At 48.6% G+C, this 15,968-nt stretch overlaps 2 protein-coding genes across 4 annotated transcripts in view; one reads left to right on the top strand and one right to left on the bottom strand.

The window, feature by feature from the left end:
- Positions 1-549: 549 nt before the first annotated feature.
- Positions 550-6,338, top strand: P2RX4 (purinergic receptor P2X 4). Its single transcript, XM_009283901.2, has 11 exons — positions 550-709; positions 1,736-1,807; positions 1,902-1,974; positions 2,462-2,558; positions 2,742-2,822; positions 2,929-3,070; positions 3,411-3,547; positions 4,983-5,076; positions 5,163-5,228; positions 5,317-5,412; positions 6,117-6,338. Exons 1-11 carry the CDS (start codon positions 671-673, stop codon positions 6,132-6,134), a joined length of 915 nt encoding a protein of 304 aa, XP_009282176.1. The 5' UTR covers positions 550-670; the 3' UTR covers positions 6,135-6,338.
- Positions 6,339-7,731: 1,393 nt separating this feature from the next.
- CAMKK2 (calcium/calmodulin dependent protein kinase kinase 2) overlaps positions 7,732-15,968 on the bottom strand; it is a 12,943-nt gene continuing 4,706 nt past the window's right edge. Inside the window, exons 11-16 of one of the 3 annotated variants that reach the window (XM_009283899.2) lie at positions 15,448-15,521; positions 14,591-14,678; positions 14,249-14,344; positions 13,567-13,695; positions 11,485-11,585; positions 7,732-11,085 (exon numbers count right to left, since the gene is read on the bottom strand). In XM_009283899.2, coding sequence (XP_009282174.1) covers positions 11,013-11,085; positions 11,485-11,585; positions 13,567-13,695; positions 14,249-14,344; positions 14,591-14,678; positions 15,448-15,521 — 561 coding nt within the window. In that variant the 3' untranslated portion in view covers positions 7,732-11,012. Of the gene's footprint in view, positions 11,089-11,484; positions 11,586-13,566; positions 13,696-14,248; positions 14,345-14,590; positions 14,679-15,447; positions 15,522-15,968 lie in introns of all 3 variants that reach the window. The other 2 variants (XM_009283900.2, XM_019473310.1) reach the window with 2 other exon arrangements.

The following is a 15,968-nucleotide window of genomic DNA, read 5'->3' as shown; positions in this document are numbered from 1 at the left end:
CCGACAAGCGTCGTGGGTGCCGACACCCAGGGGTGACAAGCAGGTGGTGGGGACGGCTTAACTGGGCGGCCTTAACTGGGACTGTAGGGCTGCTTAGAGGCAGCTGCAGACAGGAGAGAGCCCCCGTCCCGGAGGGTGATCGTCATTCAGCCGGCGGGGGTGTGCGTAAAAGCACTAATGACACCCTGCCAAACCACTCTGGGAAAAAAAAAAAACCACCCCGTCCGTCCCGGAGGGTGATCGTCAGCCGGGGGGGGTGTGCGTAAAAGCAATAATTACACCCTGCCAAACCACTCTGAAAAAAAAAAAAAAAAGAAGGGAAATTCAGCCGGCGGGGGTGTGCGTAAAAGCAATAATTACACCCTGCCAAACCACTCTGGAAAAAAAAAAAAATCAGAAGGGAGATTGCTAGTCCTGTGACTCTTTTGTAGGGAAGCACTATGAAACTATCTGGACCGGCCCTTTCGGGTGACACATGAAAAAAGGAGAAATTCCCACTGCCTGTGCTGGTTTATGGTGTTTATCTGTTTTTTGATGTTTCTTGCAATCCTTCTCTTGCAGCTGGGTCTTTTTGTGGGAGAAGGGCTACCAGGAAACAGACTCGGTGGTCAGTTCTGTAACCACAAAGGTGAAAGGAGTAACGCTGACAAACACATCCACCTTGGGAGCCATGATCTGGGATGTAGCTGACTACGTCATCCCTCCTCAGGTATCAATCACTTTCACATGCAGAGGGAGGGTTTTCTAACAAACAGCTACTCCTCTGCCAAAGTCCACTGAGGTCTGGAGCAGCTTTGGCTCCAGCGTGGCCTTGATATGAGAGAATGAAGCAGCTTTGCTTTGTTGCAGATCATGCTGAGGACCTGCACTACTAGCCCTGGGGAAGCTTTTTTCAAGAAAAGTATGTGTGTGTGTGCTTGTATAGGAGGGGGAATTTTGCAGGCTTCAGGAAGAAGTTGCAACAATAACCACATGTCCTCTTTCTTACTGCTTTCTAAAACAAACAACTCAAAGTTAACTTGTTGGCAGAAACCCTGGGAATAGCCTGCAGGTTACTTGGTCCAGAACTGAATAGGAGGTATTGGTGTAGTTACTGATTGACCATGACTCTGGGAATCTGCACTCTGTGGGCAATATGCGGTGGCCTTCAGGGTTGGCAGGCACGGCCAAGCTGCTAGTCATGGGTCACTCTGTCTGCATGAGATGTGGTGCAGAAAAAAGTGACAGATTTAGTCGGATTTTGGCTGAGTGATCATATTTGCGTATCAGTGGAGCAGAAGCAAATAACAGATCCCAAATCGTACAGATCTGAAAATAATGGAAATGGTGTTCCGTGGAGAAACAAACCAGGACTGGTCAAATTTCTAATAGATATATTGCAAAAAAAGAGTGGGAATTGCGCTCAGACTTGCAGCTGGAGCTTTATTTCTGCTCCTGCCTTGCGACTCCCCTGAAGAACTGTGTGATCTCTGTTTTCATAATGTGAATGAGGAAAATTGGGCCAAGTGGGAGGACAGAAAGGGTTGCTAGTCCAGCAGTCCTTCCTCTACCTAAAGGCAGTGGCCATCAGGCAATACATGTGGGAATCTGCTCCTTTAGTACTACACCAGCACTGTCCAAAGCAAGTCCCCTCTGCGGGGCCACCTGGGCTCTGTCAACAAAGACATTTGGGTCAGTGCCTTGGATATTGTTTGCAGACTCACTCTTAAATTTCCTTCTTGTTTTGCATGTTCAGGAGGAGAACACTGTGTTTGTCATGACCAATGTGATACTCACGCTGAACCAGCGCCAAGGCCGCTGCCCAGAGGTAGGTACAGGGTCTGCTTTAATCTTGCCTTGTGTGCGTGGGAGTGTGGGATAGAAAGTTCATAGAGTTTAGTGTAATTATTGTTCCTCTCCAGCTTCCAGATGATGAAACAGAGTGCAAGGTGAAGAACAACTGTGTTCCAGGATATGTCAGCACCCACAGCAATGGTAAGAAGCCTACTGCAAGGGCTCCTTTCAGTCTGTGTTGTGATACCTCTGTGCTGTGCCTTCCCTCCTGTGAACGAAGCAGCATTTCACTTAAGTCTCATTGTTCTCATTGTCTCACACCTAAGAGAACTGAAAGGGAAGCTCAGATTTTTCTTCTGGGGGAGAGCAGATGGGCTTAGACTGTGTTGGGTGGATGCTGGACAGATGTGTGCTTTGGTGAGTTAGCAAACAGTGTGAGGGCTTTTTCAAGACCTTGAGTCCATGAAGCAGTATTTCACGTAGATGAGGATTTGACTCAGAAAAAGGACCTGATGCTTCTTTCTCTGAAATTGCACTACAAATTGCAATGGAAGATAATGGGGGTCTTGGTACTGGCACTTCACCTCTGAGCAGATTGCTTTCACCTTATGGAGTGAGGAGATATCACAGGGCAAATACTGCCTCTGTATTTTTGCTTGGTGGTACCTCCATTCACATGTCTTTCCAGGCATCCAGACTGGGGAGTGTGTACCGTACAACAGCAGCATTAAGACCTGCGAAGTCTTTGCATGGTGCCCTGTAGAGGATGACTATCACGTACCCAAGTGAGTGCTCTGTCTTCCTACTCTGTGGTGGCCCTCCTGAGAGGAGGCTAGCAGTATGCAGCTGATGTTTCTCCCTACGAGGTACTATTGGGAAAAGCTGAGGAGATGATCACCAAGGACCCTGCAGAGTTCTGTTTGTGAAAATAGAAGTGAAACTTATTTACTTTTCCTATTGTTTTGTAGGCCAGCATTCCTGCAAGAAGCTGAGAACTTTACCATTCTGGTGAAGAACAACATTTGGTACCCCAAGTTCAACTTCAGCAAGTAAATAGTGTGTGGGGCATTGCACTGTCTGGTCTCTTGGACAGTAAAGGGGAGCTGGAGGAGTGGAAGGAGATGCAACAGATCTTCTCCCTCTGTTCCCCTGTAGGCGAAACATCCTCCCCACTATCAACTCCACCTACCTCAAGAACTGCATCTATGACTCCCAGACAGATCCCTTCTGCCCTATCTTTCGTTTAGGGAAAATAGTTGAAGCTGCAGAGCAGAACTTCCAGGAAATGGCTGTGGAGGTATTTGGCAGACCCTTCTGTTGGGCCTCAGCTGTGTAGAAGAGGAGCGGTAGGTGGTTGTCCCCCCCTGCCTCGTGGCATGAGCCACAGGACACAGAGTAGCTGCAGAATGGAGAGCTGCTCTGGCCAGAGGGACTGGAGTCAATTCTACTTAGCAAGTATTTGGCCTTGGCTTGTTTGGGTGGGGTTATGGGCAAGGTCCTTCTGTAGAAGGGGGAAAGAGTGTTTGACTGGGACCGAGACAAGGGCCAGTAAGTCAGGGTCCCGGTCAGCAGAGAGCCTAGTGCTGGGCTGGCTGGGCACTTGGACTGCTCACCTTCTCCTCTTCTCCACTTGGCAGGGTGGAGTCATGGCGCTGCAGATCAACTGGGACTGCAACCTTGACAGAGCTGCTTCCCACTGTGTGCCAAAGTACTCCTTCCGGCGCCTTGACAACAAGGACTCTGCCCACACTGTCTCGCCTGGCTACAACTTCAGGTAATGTGGCTATGGAGGGCACCGGGTGTCCCTGCAGCTCAGTCTGCCACTGGCACAGTGTTACGGGCTGCTTGCACTCCTCTGACAGTGGCGGGTAGTCCTTGGACTTTTGATGGTGCTGTAAAACTTGGAGAATTTCTCTGATGCTGTAAAACATAGAGCAAACCACAGCAGAGGGGGAAGGTCAGTGAAGCTCCACTGATTGCATCAGTGTCTGAGTCATATTTGCGGCAGTATTTGGGTGGCCGTTTGGGCCAGCCTCCCGTGGCATGGCAATGTGAGAACTGACTGTTTCAGGGTGTGCTGATAGGGCAGTATTTGAGAGGGCTGGGGTGTGGGGGTGGGAGACTGAAGCACCTCCTTCACTGTGCATGAGGGAAAACCTGACCTCTGGAAAGTGGCTCTGTCAGTTGAAGACCGTATCAGCACCAGGAGTATCCTTCTGGCATACACCACCACATAAACATTCTGGCCAGTACAGGTAGGTCCAGCACCTCCAGTAAAACCACCAGCACAGAGCCACGTAGCTGGTTGCATCCAGACTCACAGCTGTAATAATATGGATTGGTTTCCTTGCCAAGGTCCTTGCAACAGTCCTGCTCATGAGGAAACATGGCTCAGGGCTATGCCTGTTTCTAGAATCACAAACTCTCACTTAGCACAGGGGATCTCTTTTGGTGGAACTTGAATGAATTCACTGAGAAGCTGCTGTCATGCAGACAGCACAAGTGTGTGTTTGGGAGGTGCCAGGCCTGCAGGTATTGGGGTGTCAGGTGAGACCGGCTGGAGGGTATTGCAGCCCGGCTGGTGCGGGCTCTGAAGTGCTCTTGCTAATTCCAGGCCGTGGTGCAGCCTTTTACCGATCCTTCCTCTTCTCTTCTGCCCTCTTCTCTACTTCCTCCTGGCTTAGTCAACCATGTGGCGGAGTAAGTCTGATCTCACTTATTTGTCCTCATCCCTTTTCCCTATCATTTTGCCTGGGAGTCACATTGTGCGGGACAAGGAGCAGCCTTTGTGTGACAGGCTGAGCTGTGCTGCCTCCCTCGCTGCCTGCTCCCGGCTCTGCCCTCTCGTGGCTGCCTGCACTCCTGCAGCCTCCTGCTTGCCTCTGTCCGAGGGGCTGATTCTCATGTGTCGCTGAATTTCTTCCTGTCTGCCCTTCTGCTCCCCTGCTAAAGCTAACTTCCTCCCCTTCCTATGCTTTGCAAGTTTCCTGATTTGGCTTGTGTTAACTGCTGTCTTAAATTCGCCTGTTCTGGGCTTTTCTCCCATATGTGCTTGCCTGCATGAAATCTCCCTCCATCACTTGGGGCTTGTCTCTGAAAGTACCAATGTTCAGCCCATCCTCTTGGGATGGAGGACACACCTGGATGTTGCATGATCGCATAAGCAACCTCAAAATTTCCAGCTAAGCTCTGACCTATCTTTGCTCCAGGTTTGCGAAATACTACAAGGATAGTAATGGCACTGAATCACGGACGCTTGTCAAAGCTTATGGCATCCGCTTTGATATCATAGTGTTTGGAAAGGTAGGGTGACTTAATTCCTGGAGGTCTTGCAGTGAGGGCTTTCAGAGATGCTGAAAAACATATTCACCTTTGTAACTGTCTTTTAGGCAGGAAAATTTGATGTAATTCCTACAATGATTAACATCGGCTCTGGCTTAGCGCTCTTTGGCGTGGTAAGTGACACTCTGCACTTAGACTCAATTCTGGATTAGTGCCTCAGTTCTGAGGCTCATTGTCTTAAACTCTTTCAATCTCTACTAGGCAACAGTGCTGTGTGACATTGTTGTTCTGTATTGCATGAAGAAGAAATACTACTATCGGGAGAAGAAATACAAGTATGTGGAGGATTATGAACTGGTAAGCATCAGTGAAGACAGAGTGAAGGCAAAGTTGCTTCCTCCTCTGTCTCTGCAGCGATTCTGAAACAGGATTTAGAAAATCCACATCAAACAGAGATTTTGAACCACAGCTCTGAGAAAAATTTGTCTTCCTCGGAGAAGCTCATTTTTACCTCAAAGCTGTTGCAGGGAGGAGCACTAGAAACAAATATTGTCATGTTTCCTGGGCAACCACTCTTGGAGAGGGAAATGTATGTTCAAGAACTTGTCATGCCACCACTGCGCCTCTCTTTTTGGGTTGCAGTCCTTGGCAGTTGCCTTCTGAGAGCTGCAGACAACAGCTCTGTCCTCATCAAATCCTTCCTTCTTGGCTTTTGGGGATTCCTGCTGCTATGAACAAACCCACTCAATGGGTTGGTATTTTCTGAGACCAGTATGCTGACAGCCACGGCTATGCCTCCCTTCAGGTTCCAAGTGATCTGTTTGGCCAGTAGAAGGATTTAGTGGGGTTGCTTGACTGGTGCTGAGGGTAGAGCTCAGCCCTGTGCTTGGTGGGAACTGTTGTTGCAGAGGGTGGATTTCTGAATCAAAAGACCTTGTGGCACTGGAAATGTAAAGTCTGAGTAGCAGAGAGTAGCTTGCCTGTGCAGAGGGTTTTATGTGAGAGGAAGGGGGAGAAAGAAGAGTTTTCTGGCAGAGAACTGTAATCTCTGATCCTTGCAGGGAGTCAGTGAGACATAAGGAACAAACTCCTGACCTCCTGCTGCTACAGCACCAACTGCTGCTGTGAACTGCTGCTGTGACTCTTACTCTGACCCTGCCAAGAGACCCACCCCCTCTTCGTTGGAAGGAAGAGGGGCACGAAACTGAGAAAGGGACCTTCTTTACTACTCTTCACTACTCCTGCTGGCTGGAGCCAACCCCAGAGAGAAGAATTGGGTCTGCTCCTTGTCTGCTGTCTTTCCAGGTTGATTGCACTAAGCACAGAGGGAGGATTATGCTTTTATGCCAGGCCTCTGCACTGGGTAAGCCTGGGACAGGGACTGCTCTGGCATTGTCATTCTGACAGTCCTCCTTTCCCTGAGCTCACCGGTAGCAGAGACCACAGGGTAACAGGCACAGTTTCTCCCTTACAGTGAACATGGCCCCTGCCAGGTGTTGCCTAACCTTGGGAGAGCAGCTCTGTGCTGTTGTCAAATCACTTTTCCTTGCCCTGACAGATTGTGATGCTTAGGTGAGCCTGTGCCTACTATTTAATCATGTCTCCAAGCTCCAGTGGCCACAGACTGAGACAAAGCAGTGTCTGGTTCCATTGTGCTATGGTAAATGGCTTACTGGTTACAGAATTTTTTTTCTGTTTTGTCTAATTTTTATGGTACTACTTTAAAATTTACTTTCTTTTTAATAAAATATTTCTCTCAGCCCTCTTGGAATCCTGCAAGCTGGGTTTTGCTTGTTTATTTTTCCCCAGGGCCTGTGAAGGTTAGGGTCAGTGAACTGCCTTCATTTTACACAGATAGCAACTGTTCCTGGAGAGCTATCAAAGCCGGTGCTGCTCTCTGCCTTGCCTCTTGCTTCTCTCAGCAAGAGTGCTGCTGCAACTGCAGCTTCTGCTCCACCTTGGTTCTCCTAACACCATGTCTGTGTCTGTTGCATTAAAACCCTATCCAAGGGAAAAGACTTGAAAGTTGGAGGCCAGGGTGGGTTAGCCTGGCATGGCCTTAGCCAAACGCTAGTACCAACTGGTCAGAAGAACAGATCTATTACTCCCTGGCATACCACCACCCCCCCAACACCCTGTATCTGGGCTGCTGCATTTAATGGGTTTACACAAGTTGATTTAGGTGAATTTGTTGGCTTTTATCTTCACATGGCCTTGAGCATCTCTAGTGATCACACTGGCACACAAGGTAGAGCTCTTCCCTTTCTCTGAACCTTTTCTAGTGTTGCAGAGCCGTGGGACCTATTCCATACCTCCAGCATCCTGGCTGAGGCTTTGCTGCCTTTTTTCCAGCAGCGCGATGGGTTTGCTACAGTATTATCATTTTGTTTTATTCTTTATTTGCCTGCTGCTGAGCACTAAGCTGAGTGTCACAACTCAAACCGGTGCCTTTCCAAGAGTCAGCGCGCTAGTCTGTGCATGTGAATGGCTCAATTTGGATTATGCAGTGGCTAGAGCTACTGTGGTCTTATCCTTGCCCAAGGTCCCCAGTAATGGTAGAACACCAGACTTCACTAACACAGGAGCGTGCTTTCAGGCTCCTCTTCCAAGCAGCAAACTCTCATAGCTTGATAAAGACCAGTCAAATAGGATAATGGTTCCACTTGATCAACTAACTCTGGGTTTGGTTGCATGTCATTTATTTCAACTTGTACAGAGAAGCTTGAACAGCTGTGTGGAAAAACACTTAGTAGTTTGGTGTTTTTTTTTTTTTTCCTCCTTTCTTCTTAGGTAATATAATTTAAAAGAAGTAAATACACAGTATTTAAACTTGATACACCTGATAAAGTTAAATGCATAATAAAGGGGTAGGAATGAAACACAAGCCTCGGTCATTAAACAAAGTATAAAAATCAGCAATAGTCCAGGACCTTAGAAAAGAAACAGATCAATTGCCTGATAGGTAGGAGGGGACCACCAAGAAAAACTGCTCAGGACAAGAGGCCTGGTTTCCCCTTAGCACTTTCCTGTGTGCTTTCAGAGCCAAAAAGGCTTAGTACCCAGCATTAAGCCTACAGTCAGCACTGGGCTTGCTTGAAAGGAAGGGAGTTGGGGAAATCATCTATAGCCCAGTTCCAAGGCACAAGCAAAATGTTTACTTCACTATAAGAAAAAAAAGCTAGCTTTACTACTAAGGAACAGCAGCTAGGGAACTGAGCAGATCCATATATACAGTACAGCTTCTCTAACAGGTCATGCATTTAGATAGATCTTCCTCACACAGCCACGCTTTATGCTTTCAACAGAACTAATCAACAAGAAAAAATCTACATCGAGTTTCTTTCAGAAATGCGCATTTGGCTGCAGCCTTACTGGAGCTGGCACTAAAGGACAATCGTTTTAGAGAGCGCCTTAGGGAAGTGCTGAGCTTTAGGATGCTTACAAACCAAGCATGGGCTAGCCATAAGACACTGATCTATGGTAATATCTGAGGCCCAGTAACTATGTGGCTGGGCATCAAGGAACTGGTACAGCTTATTCTGTTTAGAAGCTGTGTTGCACCTGGCAAGCCTGTTTGGTAAATGTAAACTGTCTCGCTAGGCACCTGACAAATCACAAACCAGAGATACGCAGCACAGAGCATCTCTACAACTCACCTTTAACAAAACACACCACACATTACTATGCACCAGCTATAAATAATCAGATCCCCTTTTTTTTTTTTTTTTTTTTTTTTTTTTTTTGCAGAACAAGTCCATTTACAAGGTTAGAGAACCAAGCTGCCCACTCGCACGCGTTTCCACAATGAAAAGTCCTGTTTAGGAAAGGGGGAGCAGGCAGCTGTAGTAGTGCTGGCACCCACATTACCTGTTTGGTTTTCCCATAGCTGAAGCTGCAGGGCTTTGGCATAGCCTTGGACTAAAACGGGAGGAAAACTGTGCGTGTCTTATGGCTCCAAACTCCATAGTAGTGCTCCTAAACCACGAACCATCGTCACTGGCTTTGGAGAGAGGCCAGCAGCACAATGTTTCGGTAATAAATAGCGATTTAGGGGGAGCATTGCTTCAAGTGATCAAAAGATGTAAGGGACAGTTTGTGTAGGCACCTGCGCGCTTGCTAACGCTACGCCAGCTTTAACAAAGACCCATCCTAACCAGAAATTACCAGACCAGGTCCGACTGCAGCAGGGCCAAGGACCTCAGTGCTCTGCTGCTTGCAGTGCCCAAGATCAAGGAAGACAAGGGGACAGTCACTTCCTAAAGGCAGGGCACTCATGGCCAGGGTTAGCAGGCAGAGATCTTAACATTAACCAAAATACTTGGGTCTCTCCTAGTGCCTTCTTCCTCAGGGCAAAGAATTGTGCCTTAGCAGTCCCTTACACGCTTGGGACATTTGAATCCTCCCCCTCTTTCAGGTACACCATCATTTTAAATGCCTCATTCAAGGTCACACCCCCATATCAGACTGAGAAGAGAAGTCAGACCTTTTCCCCCCAGTCCCACACTCCATACACAAAACAACTGTACTTACCGTGACCCCTTTCCCCAAGCAAACCCTGACTCTTCTCCAGCTCACCCACCGTCTGCTGTTCTCCAGCTTTGTCCGAGCACAGAGAACTTTGGAAAGTGAGTCTGGACGTCAGAATCTCTCCCACCACACTATAGATTTTTTTTTTTTTTTTTCTTACAAGCACCACAAAATAATCAGAGTAATCTGACTGAAGGTGAAAGAGCTTTTCGTAAGAAACAATCCATGAATTAGGTACACACTTAATTTACTAACAAGCCTCTGATCCACAGGCATTCACAAATTACTGGTAACAAACTTGCAAAAAATACATAGCATTGGCCCCAAAATCCAGATTAAGAGTTTGGAAAACAAAAGTTTCTTTGAAAATTACTAGCTAATCTAAGTATTTCATTAAGATCTTAAATTCTAAGCAAGCCCTAAGTCTATACTTAAAAATAGCATGAGTTGTATTATTTTTAATTGTAGTAAACCATGTAATGTACATGGAAGTGAAGGATTTTACCCTGAATTTTATATTTAGTATCTACCTAGATCAAGTAAAAGATTTAGAAACAAACTGTTGTTAGTGCTTCCTCTGCTGTTCAAAAGAAACATTCAGCTAAACACCACCTTTCACTCCTATGTCTGCAGCAAAATTAGTTCAGACTGAACTTAAGCCCTTAAATACCTTTTCCTTTCATACACTGAATACTCAACTTACCAAGTCCTAGTCACACCAAGACCTTAGGAAAGGTGTTAATTACCTTAGGTGGTAATTAACCTCACTTTCTGGATGTCCCAAAGATGCTGTTTAATACAACTTGGCTCACAAAGGTAGGCATTCTTTAAAAAGCTGAAAAGGTGGGTTTTTGCTTTGTTCCCATGCAGTTAAAAAGGTGTCAATTAAAAACAAACCAGAACAACAGGAAATAGATGCAACAACATTTCCGGTAGGTCGTGAACTCTCAAAGTGCGCACGTGTAGTTTTACTGTTGTGTATGGCAAAAGCTTCACCCTTCTGTGTGTGCCCACCGACTACACGATGGGCATACAACACCCCTGGGACACTGGCGTTAGTCCCCAGAAATTATTTGGCATTAAAACCAGGTAAAAGCAGTTCCAAATGCATTTTTGTTTGACTGTTGGGTTTTTTTTTTTTTGCAAAGCATTGTTGCTGCTCAACACGATAGCTCACCTCTCTGCTATCAGCCAGCACCTTCCCACTAGAAGTCAGCAGTCCAAGCGATCAGAGATGTTCAATGTTTATGACAAGTAGTCGGATGTCTTATAACATGCTGCTATGTAAGCTCTACATCCAGCATCATACTGAAATAGCGCCATGTCATGCTGTGTTTGGTGCAGGCTCTGTTAATGTCGCTCATCCTCAGCTGCACACTTTAATAACGTACCCCGGACCAAGATGCTCAACAGAACCATGAAGTCGATGTTCATGAAAGAAGTTCCTCCTCTCCCACATTGGGCAAGTCGTTGCATTTCAGATTATCTTCACTGCCTTGTTTCCTGCTTTAAAAGGAAATAAAACAGTTGCTGAGCGACTTGGAAAAAGGCAAAGCAGGCAATGAGACACCAGCATCTGAGACACTGCCCCTTCCCCGCCACGGGACCTTTGGGACGCTAAGCACATGTCGTCTCCCCCCAGCTCCCCTGTAACAGGCTGGAAGTGCCATAAAAAGATGCTTTTCAGCCCATCGGAGGGGCAGGATATGCCACGTCACAAAAATCATCCCACAAAGCGGTTACAGGTCAGACAGAGGGTGTGTTAACATCCGGGTTGCAGCCCCACATGAAAGATTCAAAGCCCAACTTCTCGAATTCTCCTCCTGTGCTTTGCAGCGATTTCCAGAGCACAAGACAAGCTGCAAACGTCCTTTTGGGCCGAGGCGAGGCAATGACACTTACGGCAGCAGGTTCCCAGGGGCAGACAACGACCGCTCCTCCCTCCTGCTCCCCTCAAACGGGTTCCCGAAGGATCGCTTCCGGATCATTGTTTTAACCAAGATCTGCAAGACCAGATTGGAGTTCATCAGGGACGCTTTCCTTTCATTCAAGAGCAACAGGAACATCCAACCCTCATGCCCAAGTAATTAAGAAAACTAGTGAAAACAAGTCAAAGTTCTCTTTAAAACAAAACAAAACAAACAAAACCCCCCAAAAAACCAGAAGGAAGCATGTTTACAAGTCTCCAGCTGCTTAGTACAGGGGCTGTATCCTCGTCTGAAACCCACAGTGCAACAACTGAACACGCAGATGAGAGCCACACTAGGTGTGAGAGGCTGGAAAGGAGAGCAAAGCCAAGTCTGGGAAGATTTTCTCCCCCCAGAAGTAGGTTTTACTGATTACTGCATCCAGTACCTGCAAATTCCCAGTTCCCCGCAATTATCTGGCAGAAGAATTCATTGGAAAGGGAGAGGGGAAGGAAGGAACTGGCACAATTTTGCCTTAACGTTTACCAAAACCAAGCTGAAAAATTGGCTGTTTGTCTAGCTTTGGCTGCAAAACACAAAAGGCACCCAGCGTCAGCTGCAATTGGAGACTGCTGGGAACAGAGCAAGTGTCAGGGTTCTTCCCAGGCATCCCCCACCTTATTTTACTGGTGGGAGCAGAGAACAACGTGAGCAGCACTGGACCCTGCCTCGGCATGTACATCCTGGTCTGGGAACCCCTGGCTTCATTTGATACTGCTTCTCGTGCCTCTGTGCCTTTTTTATCTGCTTACCACGGTGCACCGAGAGCCCTTACACATCTGAAACGCACATGCCAGCAGGGTCCCGCGGGGGAAAGCATTTTATGTGAGAGTCGAAGCCACGTGAATCTCGTACTCGAGTGTTAACGCCTGCAGTTGGATGCACAAAGATCAGGCTCCGGAGGCTAATTTTGAAGAACAAAAGTAAATGGGAAAATCTGAGATCTGCCTGGAGGCGGTGCGTTATTTAAGAGGCAAGAGTCGCAGTAAAAGCTCATTTGCCCTGAGCCGTGCTGAACACACCTGGATTTTCAATGGGGCTGGGAGCACTGAGCCATCCTCTGCTGCATCGCAGCGAGACACCTCCAAATAGGAGAAAGGGGGAAAAACCCCTCATCAATGGTGATCTCTTTAGAGCAAGATCTGCTTTTTCAGCTTGAGCAGCACAAGGCACATTTGCATATTGATGTATCTGCGGTTGAAGAGACTTCTGTGGGATACTGAAGCGGGAGAGAGCTCCAGAAATGGAGCTAGATGTGAGCACAGCCACGATATGGAAAAGAGGCTTCAAAGGGAGACCTGTACTTCAAAAAAAGTCACAGCCTGGGTGTCTACAGGCAGATAACGCCACACCAGGGAACTGCAAATGGTCGCTCGCTGTTTCTCCTAGCATAAGGGCTAGCAGGCACCCAGAGAAATCATTAGATTCAAAACCCAAAAGGATTTCACTTTCCACACAGGGCAGGGTTACACTGTGGTTCTCACCACCACAGTGGGTTGCAGAGAATAAAAATACGAGCTTGAAAAGAGATGAGATGAATTCACCAAGAATAGCTCCAGGCGGGGGCTGGCGCATGCCACGGCCCAGATAAAATCTCCATCCTGGGAAGCTCCCGCAGACCCTACGGCCCGATGGGCAGAGCAGGTCAGGAGCTCCTCGTGCCTGGCCAAAACAGACACTCCCGGCTGCGGGCAGGTCCTGGACCAGATGCTCTTTTGCCCTGAGCAAATACAGCGATATTTAGGCAGCCAGCTCAAGCGTGGCGACTGGCAACCTGCTGACGGGTCCCTTTGGGACTGCTCTGAAATATTCCCCCACACCGTGGGGTACGGCCACCTCCAGTGAGGTGCTGAGACCCCATCTTGCAGCGCTTGTTTCTGAGAGAGGGAAGGTCTTTGCTCTAATCCTGCCCAATGCTTTTGCCCTTCAGCAGCAACCTCCAGCTGCTTGGGACCGCCCCAGGAGGCAGCGTGGACCCCGGTGTGCATCCACAGACCATCGCCTCCCTCGTACTTACCACGGTAGCCAGGCTGGGGATGTGCTTGACCGAATTCTCCACCTCCTCCTCTGTCACCTCGATGAGGGTGCAGTTCTCATCCTCTGTGGGCAGCAGCTCCACTCCGTTCTTGGTGACCCACGGGTGCAACTTCAATTAATAACACAGCCTGTCAGGAATGATTTCCTCTTTTTCTTAACTCAAACAACAGAAGCCTGGCAAACGCATCTCCTTGCCAAAGCTACGGCCCCTACGTGCTCCTGAAATACCAGGGAGCAGGGGAGAGACATGCCATCTCACTGGCAAGCCAGCTCACCCTGGCGCCGCTGGGAACAGCTCAGCCCGGAGCAGAAAATGCCGCGGTGCGGCTCATCCGGAGCCAGCACTGGCCCCATCTACGCAACCGAGCAGTAACCTTGGTGACGTACAGCACTGGGCATCTCAGTGGGTTTTAGGGAAGACGACCTATTTCCACTCTCATCTTACGGATGAGACAGCACCAAGAGGCAGGAGCGATTTATTCCAGACCATACGTATGAGCAGTAGTGATAGGAGGACCCACCAAGCCCTAGTCTTGGACCTGAATTAATCCACGACAGAAGGCAGAAACCCCTTTCTCCTTGCCCACACACCTGGCGTCTTGGGCAGCTGCAGGAGGAGCACAAAATGGTTCAGCAATTCCCCCGCAATCCTTTCCCCCTACCTTAGTCTCCATTTTCTCAGCTTCTCGCCCCTTCCAGGCTCCCGCAGGGGCGGAGGACCAGAAATCTCCTGCGAAAGGCTGTTGCACAGTACTTTCCTGGTAGCAGAGGAAATACTGTACTCAGGGGATTTCCTTTTGCCTGTGACTTCTGTAGGCACCAAAGGTCCCAAAGCTGAGCAGGTCCTGGAGCAGGGGAAGGAGCTGGGACTTACCTGCCCAGGGGCCCTGGGCACGGGGGGAGGACCTAGCCTGGCGTGATCAAACTGACTCCCAAAAAAAGCCGAGCAAGGAGAACCCAACAGAAGTGAAGCCACAGCCAACACCAGGGGGTTGGGTCAGTACCTTGATTTCTGGGACCGAAATCCTAGATTCGGGATTTTTATCCAGCATCCGTGTAATCAAATCCTTCAAGAAGTCTGTAACTTCTGGCCTGGAGAAAGGAGGGGGGAGAGATGAGATGGGGAAGGGGATGGATGCTGCCTCCCTTCTTCACCCCAGTGCCCGCCGCCGTGGGCCTTCCCAGGTAGATTGGGGCTGGACCCCAGCCCTGGCAGGGATGCAGCTCTGGGTACTCGTGCACCCAGGTGCCATGCAGCCCTTCCTCCCCAAACCCTCCAGGGAAGAAAAATATCCCCTTTTTGGGCAATCCAAAGTGTGATCCCGTGTGTACGGGGCTGGGAGAGCCCAACACCAACTCCACCCAGGCTAAAACCCAACAGGCAGCAACTGCAGAGGCTAATCCATTCCCTCAAACACCTCTGCAACTTCAATCGCTCCTTCATCGGCAACTGCACGCCAAGGTGTTGCCTTCACGTTTAATGCAAAGGAAGTTTTCCAGGGCCGAGGGCCAACAGAAGGGCTCAGAGTCTGAGTTTTGCAAAACCACAGCGGAGCAGGGCCAGCCCCACCCTGGCAGCGCCTGAGAAATGGCTCAAACGAGCTTTAAAATGAGGCACCTCTGCAACTTCAATCGCTCCTTCATCGGCAACTGCACGCCAAGGTGTTGCCTTCACGTTTAATGCAAAGGAAGTTTTCCAGGGCCGAGGGCCAACAGAAGGGCTCAGAGTCTGAGTTTTGCAAAACCACAGCGGAGCAGGGCCAGCCCCACCCTGGCAGCGCCTGAGAAATGGCTCAAACGAGCTTTAAAATGAGGGCTGAGGGCTTTTTTTTTTTTTTTTTTTTTTTTTTTTTGTACTTACTGATCCGGGAACTCCAACGTCTGGGTCTTGATTTTATTGTGTAAACTCAGGATCCTTTCATCCATAAAAGGGCACTACCGCGAAGAAAAAGAGCAATGAGAAAAGCAAAAACCTCCGTTAAGAAGTGGCAGCGGAGCAGCCAGTTGAGCATCGGGATCTCGTAGGGTTTGAAGGAGAGCAAGGAGCCAGTTATAGGGAAATACCAGAAGATTTCCTATTATATCAATGTCTTCTTTTAAACGCAATGGAAATAACATTTGACTAAAAATGGCCAAATTACTACAACAGCTCCTTTCCTAAAAAATCTGGCCAGGCACAGAATTTTTTCCCCGGGGAAAAAAAGAAACACGGCCCTTTTGGCTGCACCCATCCCACGGACAGGCAGAGGTTTCCCATTTCCACCCACACAGCCCCGTCTCCCCTCGGCAATACCCGGCTGCTCGAAGAGGGGTGCAGGGTGCTAATCCCACCATGTACCTGGCACACGGGAGGCACACGCCAAACCCCCCCCGCCCCCCCCC

The sequence above is a fragment of the Aptenodytes forsteri genome, unplaced genomic scaffold (assembly GCF_000699145.1).
Source record: "Aptenodytes forsteri isolate BGI_AS27 unplaced genomic scaffold, ASM69914v1 Scaffold118, whole genome shotgun sequence".
NCBI classification, from domain to species: domain Eukaryota; kingdom Metazoa; phylum Chordata; class Aves; order Sphenisciformes; family Spheniscidae; genus Aptenodytes; species Aptenodytes forsteri.
Note: the sequence above shows the minus strand (reverse complement) of the source record. Positions and strands in the feature narration are given on the sequence as shown.

Coding starts and splice junctions, on each gene's coding strand:
- P2RX4 (XM_009283901.2), top strand. CDS start 671: ATGATCTGGGATGTAGCTGACTACGTCATCCCTCCTCAG. Junction 1,975..2,461: donor TGTCAGCACCCACAGCAATG/GTAAGAAGCCTA, acceptor ATGTCTTTCCAG/GCATCCAGACTGGGGAGTGT. Junction 3,071..3,410: donor TCCAGGAAATGGCTGTGGAG/GTATTTGGCAGA, acceptor TCCACTTGGCAG/GGTGGAGTCATGGCGCTGCA.